The sequence below is a fragment of the Amblyomma americanum genome, chromosome 1 (genome assembly GCF_052857255.1).
Source record: "Amblyomma americanum isolate KBUSLIRL-KWMA chromosome 1, ASM5285725v1, whole genome shotgun sequence".
Classification (NCBI taxonomy): domain Eukaryota; kingdom Metazoa; phylum Arthropoda; class Arachnida; order Ixodida; family Ixodidae; genus Amblyomma; species Amblyomma americanum.
Window position 1 is genome coordinate 32,010,588 of NC_135497.1, and position 16,954 is coordinate 32,027,541.

Consider the following 16,954-nt stretch of genomic DNA (forward strand, 5'->3'; position numbering starts at 1 on the left):
TCATACATGTCGCTCGAAGTTCCGTTGCTCACGGTTCCATATACTAAGCAGGTTAGAATAAATCCGCCCCCTTCTACTGTCCGAGGTGAGGCCCTGGGCTGCAGCCCCCTTAGTGCCCCCCCCCCCCCTTAATCCAGCGCTGCGGTAGCGGTATCTATGGCGAGATTTTATTGTAGTCGCCAAAGGCTGCAACGAATGCCACAGTAACCGTGAATACAATTCAGTTTCTGCGTTTGGCTACTACGACTACTTACGACCACTGGAAGGGTTGCTTTGCCTGCATGCTTTCGAAAACGCCTGTATTTCCGCACGATGCACCCAAATTTTGTCGACAGCGGCGAGAGTAATGGTGTTTTCTAAATTCTGAAAACTGACATGTTTATTATTAACGGCCGGTAAACAAATCTCTAATTGCAATCAGCTGCCTATTGGCAGGTTAAAAATTTAACTATTACAATTTAGGTAATCACTTGGCTAGTTAACATAATTCGCCCGATTTTTAACATCCGCCAACGGTGGCACTACTATGCCGGAGAAAGCTTCTGTTTATCTCAAAAACCCTATTTATAAACACGAGTGATCACATTCACTGCAACACCTGGTGTATCAAGAGCGACCTGACAGACAGTAATGTGCATGCTTGTCTCCCGAGATCTAAAAAAAAGGAATTGTCGCTAATGCCAAGTCGCCAGATGTGGTTAACCATATGCATATCTAGACGCCACTGCTGTCCGTCGTTGAGAGAATCGGGCAACCAACGGCTGTAATTCATCATTTCGCAAGTAGCGCGCAGTCATCCCAAGAGAGACAAGACCTACGGGCAAGCAGAACAAGGGCATTACTGACATAAGCCCGTACTGTCTTCCGCATGCTCTGGACTTGACCTGGAAGCATGACGGCTGATTTGTTGCGGGCTCCTCTGGTCTATGCCGCAAGATTCCTCACCACCGTTGGCAACCGGAGAGTATGCGGGCACCAAACTGTCCAGATCTGGTCCATTCGTCGGTTCTTTTTCTTTGTTTGGGGGAATCCTTAGCCGGGGCACCTTCTCTGAATGCTGCACGCAAGCGCAGGCAAAAAACAAGCACTCAAGTTGAAGCAGGATGTGTGGAAAGGTGATGCTACGATAGGAGCAACTTTTTTCATTACAGAGATACAAGCGGCGAAATATCTGCTGGTCGACCGACGCTCATGGAAGGCGCGCGTGCATAGAACTGACTACGTATATAAACACTATATAAACACGGCTGTCGGCAGATTCAAGCGGTTATCGAGGTGGCTGTATTGGTTTCCTTAATACGGGCTTTTGTGAAGTTTTTGAAATTTTTAAAATCTGCAATAAAGGTTCGCTTCAGTGCCTGCAATTTTGCGCAGAGGAACAGAACAGAGATGCTACCTCTCGGCTTTTCAGCAATAAGAAAATATAGTCTTCCGACATATTTACAGAACAGGAGGCCTTCCAATACAGTTTTGATAGAATGCTAACAATAGAATCGTCCCGACAGTCCCCTGCAATTCTCTGCAGTAAGAGACAGCGCGTCGCTTGTATACAATTAATGGAGTCAGCTTGACCGGAAGAACCGAAATTCTACCATGAGCACAGTTCTCTTAACTAATCGACGAAAACGATCCCCAAATTGAAGAACAGAGTGTCATCAGGTACGACCATTGATTGAAATCGTCTGAAAGGTAAATTTCGTCCGAGAAAGAAGCCACTCAAAATCCTGCAATTCTTCACTAGCAAGGAACCGCATCTACTCACAGCGCTGCTCGGCAACGTAGGCAGAACTTCAGGAAATTTCTGGTGCGATGTCCTCAGCTCTTTTGAGTTGCTATCTTCAGCGCTCGCTGTGGTCACCTTGTGAGGAGAAGGCAGTTCGGGGAACTTAGGAACAGCGGCTATAAGGCTAGGTGACCCCAAAGAGGATAAGTCGAAGTCACGTGGGGTAATGCCAGTCTTCTTTCCCCGTCTGATGTTCCTCCCAATCACCTCCGCGAAACCTGATGTAAATGAGAAAGGCACGATGGGGAGGGGGTGACAAACAGGGTTACGTGTTACTATGGTTGGTGGTGGTGGCGACTTTGCCGTGTTTGTGTTGTACTCACAAAAGGCTGCAACCACTGCCATAATCACCATGAACACCGAATACTTTGTCTTTTTCGTCCATCACTGCAGTGTTGTAAAATGTAAAATATCAAATGCCTTAATATCAAGTCATAGTAAATGCTGAGCTTTTCTCAATGTCCTGAAATTGCGACGCAGCGGCTTACGTAGTTAACCTGGTAACGTACGGCGTATCATGTGCGGCAAATGCTGAAGCCCGAATACTTTCATTTAGCGCTCACATGTATATGAGTTTCTCGAATTAATACAGAATCACATTTTTAATATATTTCTCAGATACAATGTCGAAGCGCCAGTCGTCAGAGGTGGAGGACGCCTGTCGAAAGATGCCTTATTGCAACACCTATCCCTAGCGGCAAAATACCCTAAAATTTCGACGGTATTACTGCTACATTGTTAGGTGAAAGAAAACGTTTAGTATTTGCATTCAGTTTTTTTTGTTTGGCATGCTTGATTCTGCCTGATTTTATCGTTCACAGGTAAAACAATATAGTTGGCTCGTTTTAATGTTGCAAATTCCAAATTTTCTTAAAGTGCCAGTTTTTTTAGATTCGTATCTTGTAGGGAGCGAAGTGGCAAAACACTGCTGGTTCAAAACTTTATCCGATGTTGTTGTTGCTCTTAAAACTCCTAACTTTGCGCACACGTGTCGGCAAAAGAATAAAAATTGTCTTGGATGGACAGTTGAGTTAAAGGCTTATACCATCATCAGCTTGATCACGCCCACTGCAGAGCAAAGGCCCGCCCCATATCTCTCCCATTAACCCTGTCCTGTGCGAGCTCCGGCCACCTACAGCCTTAAACTTCTTAATCTCATCTGCCGACCTAAAGTCTCTGCTGCCCCTCGTACGCTACCCTTCCCTTGGAATACAGTCGGTTATATTCATGTTGCACGCACTGCCCCAACAGATTTCTTGCTCTTGATTTCGGCTAGGATATATTTTACCAGCGTTTGTTCCCTCACCCACTCTGCCCTCTTATTGTCTCTCAACTTTCCACCTATCATTTTTCTTTCTATATCTCAACTCCGGTGTTCTAAACTCGAGCTGAACCCTTTTCCTTAGCCTCCACGTTCCCGCCCCTTAGGTGAGCACCAGTACGATACAGTTGTTGTATACTTTTCTCTTGAGGGATATTGGTATACTGCCATTCATGATCTGAGAGAACCTGCCATATGGTCGCCACCCCATTCTTATTTTTATAGTTGTTTTTCTCTCGTGATCTGGACCTCCGTCGCTGTCAGTGACAAAAATATGTTGCCTACCGAGAATGTTGAACACTAGTACTTATGTTTTCGGCTCATTAATTTTTAGATCCCCCGTTTTGCTCTGCCTATGTAAAACATCGATCACGCTTTGCTTTTCATGTCTTGAGTGATTTAGCAAGGGAATCAAATCAGCGAATTGCAGATTACTAAGGTATTCTCTGTGAACTCCTATTCACAACTGATCCCAATCCAGACCTGAGAATATATTCTGCAAACAGCGATGAAAAGTGTTGGCGACATTGTGTATCCCTGCCTGACATCCTTCCTGATTGGATTTTTATTGACTACTTTCTGGGGGACTGCGCTAGCATTGCAGTCGTTATAGAGACCTTCCAGCATTTTTACATAAGACTTCTACATTCTGATCAAGCAGTGCCTGCATGACTGCTGAAGTTTCGATTGAGTCAAATGCCTTCTCGCAATGAATTTAGGCTATATATAGGGGTTGGCTGTATTTTTTAATTTTTCTATCACCTGACTGATAGTGCGAAGATGGTCTATTGTCGATTATTCTCTACGAAAACCTGCCTGATCACTTTCTTTAGAGAAATCGAAGGTTGTCCTGATTCACTGGCGATTAACTTAGCAAATACATTGCAGTGAATGGACAACAAGCTGATTGGGATAATGTTTCAAATCCTTTACATCTGCTTTCTTAAGTAACGCTTACACTGACAAGCAGAGCAGATGTGGCCAATATTCGAGTGAAAAAATTGAAGAAAAAAATTTAACAATTTAACAAGTGCACCATTTGCGACAAAAAGAAAACTTTTAATACCGCAGAGCAAGGTAGATTCTTGCATCATTACTCAGCTTCTTTTATTGAGTCACGGCCAAATATCAGCCGTCCCCTTTAGATTTGAGAGATTTGCTGGCAGTTACCTGATATACGGGTAGGAAATCAGTTCTAAACCTCATCATATTTAATTATGAAAGATTACTTGTTGAAAGAAAATGGTATTTATCATTTCAAAGGTCAATTCCGCCCTCTTAATACGTTATGAACCACGAAAGTCGAGAGCGAGTTCCTTGAAACAGATCCAATTTGCTGTGGCATATTTACCAGTGGAAGACAGGCGCTGGCCTTGACCAGCCGCCCACAGCGAGAATGTCGAGGCGGAAGCTCTGTTAAGCATGTTAGAGACTGCTTAGCTTTCTTCATCTTTATTGTTCCAGACATCAGCGAGAGCAAATTGTTTCAGCGAGAGCAAATCACGTGATGCATCACGTGCCACAAGTGCAAGAGCGAGAATCCAGAGCGGCGACCGGCGCAGCGGCGAACGGGACTGGCAAGCGCAAGAGCGAATCACGTGACACATCACATGCCACAACTGGCGAGGAGCAGTAGAAAACATTTATTCTCAAAAAGGTAGGATAAAGAGAAAATACCGATTTTTGGTGGAATCCTAATTTCAGGAACCCAATGTCCACCGCAGTTGCTCTTGCTTGGAATATCAGCTTGCGCTGGGTCGCCAAATCAGAGCTGAGCAGTGTAGACTCCCAGTGTTCCTCGTACTGATGTTAGCCTAGTTCAGAAGGATTGGGACCGGAGCAGCCCCATGTTACATGGTATTTTGCTGGAATTCCGCCACACCAGGGGCAGATTCCGTCATATCTATCGGGGAAGAGTATATGGTATTTTTGGAGGCTAGGAAAGGTGTTCGTATGTAGTTGTCGCCAGTCGCTCGCCTCTGCCGCCGTTAGCTTACGGTGTGGTGGGGGATAGACTTGCCTTTGTGTTCGGAGAAGGATGAGGCGCTCGCCATATGTAGAGGGGAGAGGGGTGAGGTCGGGGAGGTTAGTCGCTCGTTTAGTGTATCCTTGAGCTAGACTGTCCGCGGCCTCCTTTCCCTCAATCACCTCGTGCCCAGGAGTCCAAGTGATTTGGTGCTTGCATGTAGAATTTTGAACATGTGGGGTAGTCAGAATGGGAGCGACGGAATGTGGAAGTCTGCCAGAGAGGAAGAGCCGACACGCCGACTGGGAGTCGGTCACAATTTTAGTTCATTTCTCGTGGTATCGCCATGCTGGACGGCGAGCCTGACTGCAGCAGTTTCTGCTACTGTGGGAGAGCAGTTTCGTAGGGAGGCGCTGGCGATTTCCGTGAAATTGGTGTCCAAGACGACCGCCACCGCGTTTGTAGAGTCGGGGTACATTGCTGCGTCGACGTATACAGCATTTTGTGCCTGTCGGTGTGTGCGGCGCAGGTAGTCCACTCGCGCCTTTCGTGGTCCCTTTTGAGGGTTCGAGTGCATGTTCTTCGGGAGTGGGGCTACATACACGCGAGTTCGCAGAGTCGAGAGTAGGTCTCGGTTTTCCTGGACGGCGCGTATGTCAGCCAGGGAACCCACTGTTTCCAAGATTGCGCGTCCAGCTTTGGTGGTGAGGAGGCGTTCCTTTCGGGATTCTGGGACGGCTTCTCGAATTTCTTCAATTGTGTGGGTCAGTCCCAGGTCCTCGAGGTGGCAGCTGGCCGTGTACATCGGGAGGCATAACGCATATTTGTAGGCGGTACGGATGATGGCGTCTGCTTTGTCTCGCTCATTCCCCAGAAGTGGTAGGAATGGGAGACCGTATGACAGGCGGCTCATAACTGGAGCCTGTATCAGTCGAATTGTATCCTCCTCTCTCATGCCTTTTTGGTTGCGGGTGATGCGCCGAATCTTGCGGGAGATCTGGAGGACAGTTGTCCGGAGACGCTGTAACGTGTGGTTGGCTTTCCTGTCGCTCTGAAGCCAAAGGCCCAGGATGCGGATAAGAGGGACTTCCTTTATTCTCGTGCCTTCGAGGTAAACCTGGATGTCGCCGGGAGATTTGTAGGCATAGCCCTTAATGCAGATAATTTCGAACTTTTCGGGTGCGCAGCGGAGGCCGCAATTCGCCGCTTGTCTTTATACGCAAGTGATTGCCAAGGATCGGCCGAGCAGCAGCCAGCGCAGCGGCGGACGCGACTGCTAAGCGCGCAGCTGTGGCGACGAAGGTGAAGATGAAGATCGAGGCACCTGCCATGCGCGATTTTGGACATGCGGTGCGCCTCCCGTTAGAGGTCAAATCCAAGAGACAGATGACCTTCAGGCTCAGCATGAGAGGAGTAGAGCTTTACGGTTTAAAAAAAGGAACCGTCGTTTATGTCACGCGGCCAGATTATACGACATGCGTGGCTCATCGTCTATTTCTAGACGCCACTGCTGTCCGGCGTGCAGAGAGGCGTGCAACCAACGCCATCTGATTTTTTTCCTGTCGCAAGTGGCTTACAGTCACACCCGGGAGAGATAAGAGATACGAGCAAGCAGAACAAGGGCATTACTTACCGAAGGCCGTTGTGTCTTCAGACTCCCCTGGACTTGGACTTGACATATGGCACAGTGCCCTGGGAGGATGGCGGTTGATTTGTCGTGGGCTCCTCTGGTCTACGCCGTACGCCTCGGCACCGTTGGCAACCAGAGTGTCTGCGGGCTTCAAACCGACAAATTCTTGTCCGTCCGCCTCCTCCTTTCGTTTGTTTGGGAGAAAGCTTTCGCGGGGCGCATTATCGAGATCCTGCACGCAAGCAGACGCAAAAAGCAAGCACTCAGATTGAAGTAGGACTTTGGGAACTTCACACTACGATACTGAGCCACTTTGTTTCTTTCGGAGATACAGGCGGCGATATATGCACTGGTCGCAGCACGCAGGCGAATAGGTAAGCGAAAAGGGTCGATCACGCATGTATAGCACGCCTGTCGACAGCTTCCAACGCTTATCTAAGAGTTGGTGGTACTAGCTTGAAATGGAAAGCGTCAAGGATGAGTGCCCCGGCAGCATGAAGTAAAATGCAGTTATCTGCAGTACCACTGAAGTTAACATCTTCTTGCGAGAACAACGAGTGCTGTGCGCGTTGCAATGCCTTTCAGATCGCTGCAGAGACCGATCACGTGCTTACAGGTGTCCTGGTTCAAACGCACAGTCTTTCCCCTTACTTGGGAGTTCAGGCGGACACGAAGATCAATGGGGTTTAACGTGCTGAAGCTACACGTGCGTTGTTAGGGACGCTATGGACGAAGTGTCTGAATTTATTTCTTGTACCCGAGATTCTTTAACTTGGAGTATCTTTGTACAGCACCCTGGTGTTTTACGTTGCACCTCCACTAAAATTCTACAGCCGCATGAGGGATTCAGTCCGGCAGCGTCGGGCTCCGCCACCGAAGACAACAACAACTGATCCGTCGCAAGGGATCTTTAGAGTTCTGTATCAATGATCCGTTCAGTGCGAGCACTTTGGTAAGTAATTGACCTGACATAACATGAAGGATGCAAATAGCCATCGAAACAAAAGAGCATTGGAGAATTTTTTTAGTTATTCGTTTTCATCAATGGGAAATTAACAGTATTCTTTTATCTTTCAATATAATTGATAAGAAAGCAGAAGAAAAAACAGCCACATGCCGCCGATTGGATCCGCACCCAAGGCCTCCGAATTTCGCGTCCAGATAAGCCTCGCCTGTTAAAATGAACAGTTTTGATGCATTATAATCGCTTCTTTAAGTTTTCAAATATGGCTTCAGATTTATCACTGTTCTTTGTTACTGCACCTGAATAATCTTTCAGCAACGATCCCAACCGTTACTGGTGAATAAAAGTCATAATGTTAAAAAATAACCCCGAGAAGGTTTATGTTCTTTTCCCTGTATTTTGTGCATCGCCGCAGACGCCTTACCCCATTGACAGATCAACACGAGAGGCGAGTTATTCGTCTGCTCGTCAAACGCGATCAGATAGTTCTTAAGGGATCGTGATCACGCGCGAGAGTTTTTACGGAGCTCACGACTGTTCGAGCGTTGTGAACGCATTGTTGAAAGCTCCTAGTCGTCAGCTAAATAGAACGCGTGCGAAAGCGTTGTTTCCGATTCGTACCACTGCCGAATGCACACGGTCTACATGTGCTGCCGAGTTCCTTTCAAAGGCGGAAGTTTTACCGTTCAGAAGTTGAGTTTCCACTGTTTCCATTGCCTGCTTGCCTTAAAGGGCATCAAAAAGGGGCTCTCAAAGTCGCGGTACGCTTAGGATGTTCAATGATGGCACTTCACAGATACTCTCGAGCGAGAATTTTTTATGCGTTCGGTATAATATTTGAAGTTCCGTGGCCTCCCCACCTTTTCCTCTCCTGTCGTAAATATTTGCAGCCGCAGTGGCGGCCGCCATGGTAGCTGCCTGACGGCTGAAAAAGTTGGCGTGGCGAGCCAATGATAACCCTCGGCTCCTGACGTCACTTGCTCGACATGACGTTGTATGACAGGTTTCGTGCAAAACCCCGGCACCGCTGGTCGCCGCGCCGTGCGAAAGCGGGAATTTTCGAATATGTAGTGTAAATTTTCACTTCGCTTCCGAGGTCTCCTGCGTGGCATGGACGCTCGGTGGCCTGTACTCTCCATAAAGCAAGCATTTTATAGCCAAGCTCGAGCACCATATTCAGCGACCCTTTAAGACCGGCAGCGGTACCAAACGGCCTCAAATCAAGCTATCGAAGCCTAGAGAGCCCCAAAGAATACATTCATGTAATATTTGTATCTGGCTACTAGTCGGTGGCCATCTGGCTACAGAAAGAGATTTACTTGTTCCCCTGGAGCCTTCAACCGGAATTCAGCTGGTGGCAAATTAGTGTCGTTCGTAGACAGTAACCGTACCCGAACTCTGGAATGCAAGGCCATGAATGTGCACGCGCTGGCATTCGTCTGCAGCTGCCGCAGACGACTGCCAGTGTTCTTCATAAGTACCATGACTGAAGCTTTAATCGTCGCCGTCGTTTAAACGGTTACCTTGTTCTTGTTATCGCATGGAAAGGAAAACAGAAATTGACATGAGCATAGTTCTCGCAACGAAGTAAGAAGAGCAATATTGGTTTGGATATCGTATAGTTAAAGACTGACTAAAAGCGCAATGCCGCCAGAAGTAGCGGAATCGTGTCAGTAGCAGTGAAAACGTGAGATAAGGGTTTACAGAGTACAACCTTTGTGAGTAAGGTTCCGAGACTGATGCCATTAAAAGAAATGCGATTAACATTGAAATTATTTTGCAGCACCCCTTCAAATTGTCTTTCATGCAGTCTATACACAGCTTCCAATGTTTCTTGAGGTTTTGGGAACACTTTGAAAACGCTTCTTTTGGCAGGGTTGTGACCTCCTTTGTAGTGGCGTCTTGAATGGCCTCCACGCTCCCATCCAGCGACCTTTTAGGGCTCTCTTCACAGGAGGATACAGAAAAAAAATTGCATGGGGAGAGGGCAGGCAAGTATGGCGAATGAAAAAGTACAGTAATGCTGTGCTTGGCGAGAAATTTGGCCACGCTGAGTCTGCCCTTCTGCCTTGTGGGACGAACTCGTGGTGTACGACACTTCTGGCATCGAAAAAAACTATCAGCATCGTCTTTGTTTTCGTCTTCTGTCGCCGCACCTTTCTCGACGCCGGAAAGCTTGTGGACCGCCATTCGGCGCTGTGGCTCTTTTTTTGAGAATCACTTTGAAAACACCATGTTTCGTCTTCAGCAATGATGCTGTCGACGAATGCAACATTCTTCTCTGGTTCAGAGAGCAAATCAGCGCTAACTGTTTGCTCGCGTGTCCATTTCCTGTGTGAGAGAGTGCGGCGCTAGTCTGGCATTCAGCTTTCGTTTCCCCAAGTTCTCAAGCGAAATTTGGTGGCATGTTGTCTTACTAATGTCGCGAGCATCTGATAGCATGCGGACTGTAATGGTGAGGTCTTGCTGTACGATTTCCTTCATCCGAGCCACGTTGTTTTCATTCCGTGAGGTTGAATGGCGTCCCTGCCTTGTGTCGTCTTCCACCGACATTCTATCCGAAACGAGCCCCCTGTGCCAGTCGAAAACTCGCGCGCACGATAATGTCTTTTTGCCGTAAGCGTCACGAAGGAGCTTATACGTGTGTGTGGCTGTCTTGCCAATCTTCACACAGAATTTTATGTTTACACGCAGTTCGAGGTGGACGTCAATCTCTCCACATTTACTCACACTGGAATGCGCAAACGACCATTGACAACGTACTTTTCTACATGTAGTGCCGTCTAGCGGCTGCCACAGCAATTAACATAAATAGCTCAGGTCATCCCTAAAAGACGGCGCTACACATATGCACCAACTTTTGTTTTGGGGAATTATTTCTACAGAAAAAAATAAATCAGTCTCGAAACTTTACGGACAAAGGTTGTATGTTATGAAGTTTTTATGGTTTCATGGCGTTTAATGTCACAAAAAAACTCAAGAGGGACGCCGTATAGTGATGCGCTCTGGATAATTTCGACCACATGCGGTTCTTTAACTTTAACGACATCGCACAGTACACGGGCATCTAGAAATTCACCTCTATCGAAACGCGAGTGCCGCGTCCCGGATCCAACCTGCGTCGTTCGGGTCAGGAGCCGAGCGCCCTAACCACTGAGTCAGCGCGGTGACTTAGATTATGTTGAGTTTTTTTTTTCGAAATCAGCCAAATCGATCTAATCGAAAACCGAGAATAATGCATATGTTTGTTACACGCACAAACCTTAGCGGAATCCAAGATGTTATATGATATGCTTTACATGTTATAACAGCTCTATACCACAATGTAGCCAAATAATTTTGTTAATATCAGTATATAAACTTTGTATTTGATTCTTCTATGCCAGCCTCTGGATTTAGCCTTGCTTTGTTTAGAAAAGTTTTTCTGGAATTATTTTCATTGTCTATGAAAAAGCGCTTAAAAACTATGCTGCAAATACAGCAAGAAAACAATTAGAACATTCATTGCGTGCAATTGCGTGCGCTGCTCTGCTTTCAAATCAGTAAGTAAATACAGATAGAAGGCTTCTGTGAGAAGCATTGACATGACAGCCTTCTTTTCTAGTGCTCACACTTTGGTAGCAGAAAAGTAAATTCGCTAGAATGTATAGGGTCTAGAATATATTTTGCATCACTGTTACACACAACAATCCGAGTTCTTGAGAAATAGGAAACGCGTACAGACGGAAAACAAGACGACAGCTAGTATTTTTTCCCGTCAGCCATTTCGCTTGTAATAATGGATTGAGATATCCACTGCCAACTAGTCTAACTAAACACTTTCACGTTAACTGCAGCAGAGGCGCATCCTTGCTTCATCGGCAACGGGGCTGATGATCCCATCATTATCGTCGTCATCTGGTATCACATCTTCCCCCCGATCTCTTCGCATCGTACGCAGTCGACGAGAAGGTAGCCCGGTGGAAGGAATAAATGAAACCACGCTCAAAACAGACCCAGCTAAGAAGCTCTAGCTGTTGTAGAAAGCTCTTACGAATATATTTGGCTCATTTCGACTGGTACATGAGCAGGATCTAACGCATTTTATTTGATATAGGATTTGCTAATGGGTTTTTAAACGTTACTCGGCATCTTTCGTTCTGACAGCTACTGAGAAAGTGGGATCTATAAATTAGTTGTCTATTACAGGAAAATTGTACTTATTTTTATGCTTCTGAAACCAGCCCATTTTGAAAAATTATGTCCAAATTAGGTCTTTAATGCAAGGGACGCTTTTACTTACATTCCCATGAAGTGTATATGTACATTTTGTTTGTTTCCATTCTGAACAACACACATTGCCTAATGTTCCTTAGACGCCGAATATGCTTACATTATGTTCATTTGTTTTTCACCTCTATAAAATGGATGTCAGAACTGCTGCTGTAAATAAGATATCGGGGACTAGCCAAACTGTAATCAAGCATGGTTTTAGCCCACGTAACCATTCCAGAATTGTGTACTCGTCTGGAAGAAGTAAACTTTGATTTACTGCTCGCTTGCTTTTGTTTGCTTGATTATTATTAACTACCTAATTAATTAATTAATTTTCATTAATTTATTGATTGGATGATTTACGCAGACAAAGTAATGACAATCTTTCGTGACGCTTCACAAGTGCATACCCGCTTACTCACAGCAGTGCTGGTCGAAGAAGAAGGCTTTTCAGAGGCGGTTTCCTGGTGTTGCGGATCGGCCACCTCTGGAATGCGGCTCTGAGCATCGACGGTCACCATCTTTTCACCAGGTTCGTTACCCTGGCGTAATGGAGCCGTTGGGTTGGGCGACTCGAGAAATGCGTAGTCCAAGTCTCCTGCCCCACCATCTGTCCACCAAGGGCCGCGGACCTTGCATCCAAGGGATTGTACGGAACCTGATGGCAATGTTAAAAAGAAAAGTAAGCGATAAGTTTGAAGGAGTCTTCCTGCTGTGTCCTGCGTTGAGTTAAAACTTCAAGTCATTAGCGCTAGAAAAAAGATATCGCGCTCAGGCCGGTTGCTTACGAACGTTTCGACAAGTGGACTTGTCTTTGTCCGAGCAAAGAGATTGTCATTGGCGGGGTTTAAATAGGGTCATCTTCCTAGACGACCGTATTTTTATTACGGCAGGGTGATCTTCCTGGATGACCTCATTTAAACCCCACCAGTAATGAACGCTTTGCCCAGACTAAGGCTACTGTACTTGTCACAAAAATTTCAAGCACCCTGAGGATTTCTCTGCCTTCTTCAGTTTGTGATTATCATGAACCACTTGATCAGTTTCTCTCTACTATGGACTTTGATCGGTTACGTTCATTACTACGAACTTCCCTTTACGATTCCGTGATTTCTACTATATCAAAAGTAAGCTTTTTTTTTCAGACATTCGTACACGAAAAGCACTATTTCGACGAACAAGATTCAGCCATCCACACTCACCATTATCGCAAGCGCTAAGTCTACTCGCAGTGAAAGGCCACTCCCGGCGATCTACTGACCCAGCCGCACTATCCGTAGCGGCCCGTTTCATCGACTTTAACTTCGTCCTTAATACTCCCGACACTTTATCCGCCTTCGTTTTCATGACACAGCATGTAAACGCCGAAGGTTGTAGCAAACCGCCATTCCCGCACCGCAGTCAACTACTCCGAGAGAATTGTGGGGAACTGCCAAATACACCGCCTGCGATTAAGCTCTGACTGTATGCTAACGGCACAGAGAGGATAATCCTCGTTTGTTGATCAGATTCCTAATATCAGAAATTAGCGGTGCCGAAAGTAAAGAAAACGCTACTTTTCAGTGGCGAATAACAAACCAGACTTTGCCTAAGCTAGGGGGCCTGTATTTGAGTTATATTGATATTTTTGAATATTACCATCGGCGGACAGACCGCATAGGTCGTGACGGCCTCCGACTGTGACGATCTACTGTTCAGACTGGAGCCTCGGATGCTCTTTGCGGTGACCGCTACGTAAGAACTGAAAATTGCTTAAGCAGATTACGACACTTCCCAGCGAGGCACTGGGAAAATTAGGCTTGAAAATTTAGGAATGCACCAGTTCAAAGCAGAGCAAGGGGAAGAACAAGTCACCTTTTGGCGTTGGTGCCCGAGGCTTCCCAGAGGAACTGGAGGGACGTTCGCTACTGGACATGGAGCCCCGGCTTTTCCTCTCTATGGTTTCTGTAAAAATGTAGAAGGACATCTGTAAATCTTATTAAGCGCTTTAAAAAGGTAAAACGACATCACAGGAATAGCTTCGCAACCTATTAAATTCATTTAGTTGACATTCAGAAAGCCTGAAATTCGAGGTGCGTATGGCAGTACATGGCAGAGAAATGAAATGCGGAGGATGATAAAATTTTGCCTCATTGACACACTGCCGCTGTTTCTCACAGTTTCTCCAAAAAATGAGCAAAAATAACGCATTAATCCTGCACGATAACAGTGATGGCGAAGGAACAACAGCAGAAGTTTCCACTTAACTTCTGACTCCATGTTATTAATTATAAATGGCACCAGAATGAACATCGCATGGCACCACACATTCCCTAAGCCAGCCGAATTCATGTTGAAGCTGATAGGGCGTTTCTTGCGACAAATTGTATCTGTGGCAAGTTACCGTGTGCGGAGACGTTATCGCTGGGAATATGTGCTAACGACAGCGACGACCTCCTGTACATGTTGGAGCCGCGGATTCTCATTGCGTTGACCGCTGCGGAAGTATTTGTAAAAAGTTTTCAGCAAAAGAGGGCATTTAGGAGGAATGTACAGGCGCTGGTTTAAAAGCTGCACATCCGGATGTTTCAAGCAAGGTAAGGGGTACAACAGAAGACCAACACACAGTCAAGCACTGATGCCGGAGGCTTCGTAGAAGAACTAGGAGGCCCATCAAAGATACGGATGCGTCCGCTAGACCTGGCACCAAGACTTTTCCTCGGCGTGACCCCTATTAAAAGCAAAAGGTCATTTTGTTGAACTTTATCGGGATTTTTGGTAGGTTCAAATAGCATATCGATAACCGAAAACTGCTTATTTTTCAAATCTCCTTTCCACCTGCAGTTACCAACGGCACTAACAAGGAGAAAACTGGATAAGAAAAATATGGAAATTTAAGGCGGATAGTGCGAAAAGTTTGGTTGACGCGAACTTTGTCGTATATAAGGGCATTAAGTAGGCAATTGTGGTATGTGTGCTTGCAAAAGCGCATAAAAAGACAAGCGGACGAAGGATGAACATATAGACTCGCAAATGAAACTTTTTTCGCAACAGGAACACGTATAAATAGGAAAAAAAACGCCGAAAAACCGAAAAGCAGCAATCGTCACATGAGTAAGTTCTCACCCATCAGGTGATGGTAAGAGCTCAAGTACTATGTAAGACAGGACACGGGCTTTAGAATCTTCAGAGCCTGGCGCTCAACGAAGAACACGACGAGAAGCGCCGAACGATCGGTCGCTCGTGCGTGCTCTGGACTGAACGCGGTCTCTGTTCTGTGCCTGGACGGTTCGGCTGGCTGTTCGTGACGCTGTGCTTATTACTGTGCTGTGCTCTTATTACTGTGCCGTGCTGTGGTGTGCTGTATTAATAGTGTGCTGTGTTCTTATTACAACTAAAACAGATTATCTATGAAACCCAAGTGAGGAGGCTAATAATTAAATCCCTACCTGTCGTTTATCTGTACCGATTTTGCTAAGCAGTGAGAATGCAAAAAGCAAAAAAAAGGTTCATTACTCTTTCATGATGATTATGTCGGCCAAGAAAAAATCGCTAAACATAAGGAATCACTCCACTGCTTGATTCTTGTTCTTTGTCGACAAGCACAAAAACGTTTTTTTATGTTGTTTCACGACCAATGGCGACTCAGGCCATGAAGGACGCTGGAGTCGAGGGCACCTGGCAGCGTAGTCTCCTGGAACTGGTGTCTACAGTGCGAGCCGCTTGAAACATTTAGGCACAACGCTCCTGAACGCAAGTGGTTTCAATCTACATCGCTACACCCTCTACTAACCTAACCAGAAGAAATTCTGTTGTGTTCTCCCATGCTGCCTGTCAATCAGGTGTGAGCTCTTTCCTAGAGAGTCATGGTGTGGTGGTAGTTTCTTCTATTCTCTACATGTGTGTGCATTCCGCACGTAACACAAAACAGCCATACACTGCACTTCGGAATACCCGTAGTTGTATGTGAGACAAGGTTCCTTATTCATTGTCTTTCTTACTCGAGAGCTACGAAGCAAACGATTAGTGCAGAAAGGTTTTAGCCATTAAAAAAATTCTTTACACAGCGAGGGCTCGCGCCCTGCACACACCATAAGGCCGGAACGACAATGTGGCGTACGTGGACGCAGCGGAATACCGACAACCCCGAGAAAAGCGTTTGCACTTATCGCGGTGAACGGGAACGGCGCCCAGTTTGCGGCCTTGTCGATAGAAACCACCTACCCCGAGACCGCGGATGAAGCGGCAAAAGCATTGTCTTTAGCGAACACGCGTGCTGATATTATATTCAGCGACTCCAAAACAGCCATTCGCAATTTCCCGAGGGGCCGTATCACATCTACCTCACTCCGCATCCTTCAAAACACAACCCTTCCGATTAGAGAAGTTGAATTGATCTGGGTCCCGGCACACTTGTCTAATCCAGGGAACGAGGCGGCTCACGCGCAAGCCCGAGGTTTCGTCGACCGGGCAGTGAGCGCGCCCTCCGACCCGAACTTAACGAGGGACGGGTTGATCTCATTTCATGACATCACCCATCACTTTAGGCTCACCCCAGAAATCGTTAACAAAAGCGCAGGAAGTTAACTGGCGCCGACTGCAAACACGCTCCTTTCTGAATCTGGCCGTGCTTGACCTCATGTACCGTGGCCAGTACGACCCAAACTGCCATAAATGTGGTGAAAGAGCCACATACGACCACATTCTGTGGAATTTCGCAAATTATCCGCCTCCGGCGGAGTTGATACAGCTCCCTTCTCCCGAGCGGTGGGAGGCCGTGCTGGTCAGCTCGTACCCAAAGATTCTAGTACGGGCAATCGAGCGGGCCAGTGAGGTCACCGCCAGCCATGGGCTAGCGGCCATCTAGTATGTGTCTCCTGCAACCTGCTCTAGATGCTATAAATGTTTTACAATCCAATCCAATTGTCCTTAAAACACAGGCCACCAGCTGAGGCAAGAGTATTCTACACGGTACATATTTGCATAAAGGCCAGAATACAGGGTCGTTGAGCTTCTTACTGAAATCCAAAATTTTACAAAGAGCGTATATATATATA

General features: G+C 46.4%; 2 protein-coding genes across 3 annotated transcripts in view; one reads left to right on the forward strand and one right to left on the reverse strand.

Moving 5' to 3' along the window:
• Positions 1-13,842, reverse strand: part of LOC144131991 (uncharacterized) — a 38,114-nt gene extending 24,272 nt beyond the window's left edge. The window contains exons 1-5 of one of the 2 annotated variants that reach the window (XM_077664472.1): positions 13,773-13,842; positions 12,341-12,576; positions 6,704-6,932; positions 1,763-2,001; positions 847-1,057 (exon numbers count right to left, since the gene is read on the reverse strand). In XM_077664472.1, coding sequence (XP_077520598.1) covers positions 847-1,057; positions 1,763-2,001; positions 6,704-6,932; positions 12,341-12,576; positions 13,773-13,833 — 976 coding nt within the window. In that variant the 5' untranslated portion in view covers positions 13,834-13,842. The remainder of the gene's footprint in view (positions 1-846; positions 1,058-1,762; positions 2,002-6,703; positions 6,933-12,340; positions 12,577-13,772) is intronic. The other variant, XM_077664473.1, reaches the window with a different exon arrangement.
• Positions 1-16,954, forward strand: part of LOC144125662 (atrial natriuretic peptide-converting enzyme-like) — a 996,499-nt gene that overhangs the window by 329,503 nt on the left and 650,042 nt on the right. The gene's annotated exons all lie outside the window — the stretch shown is intronic.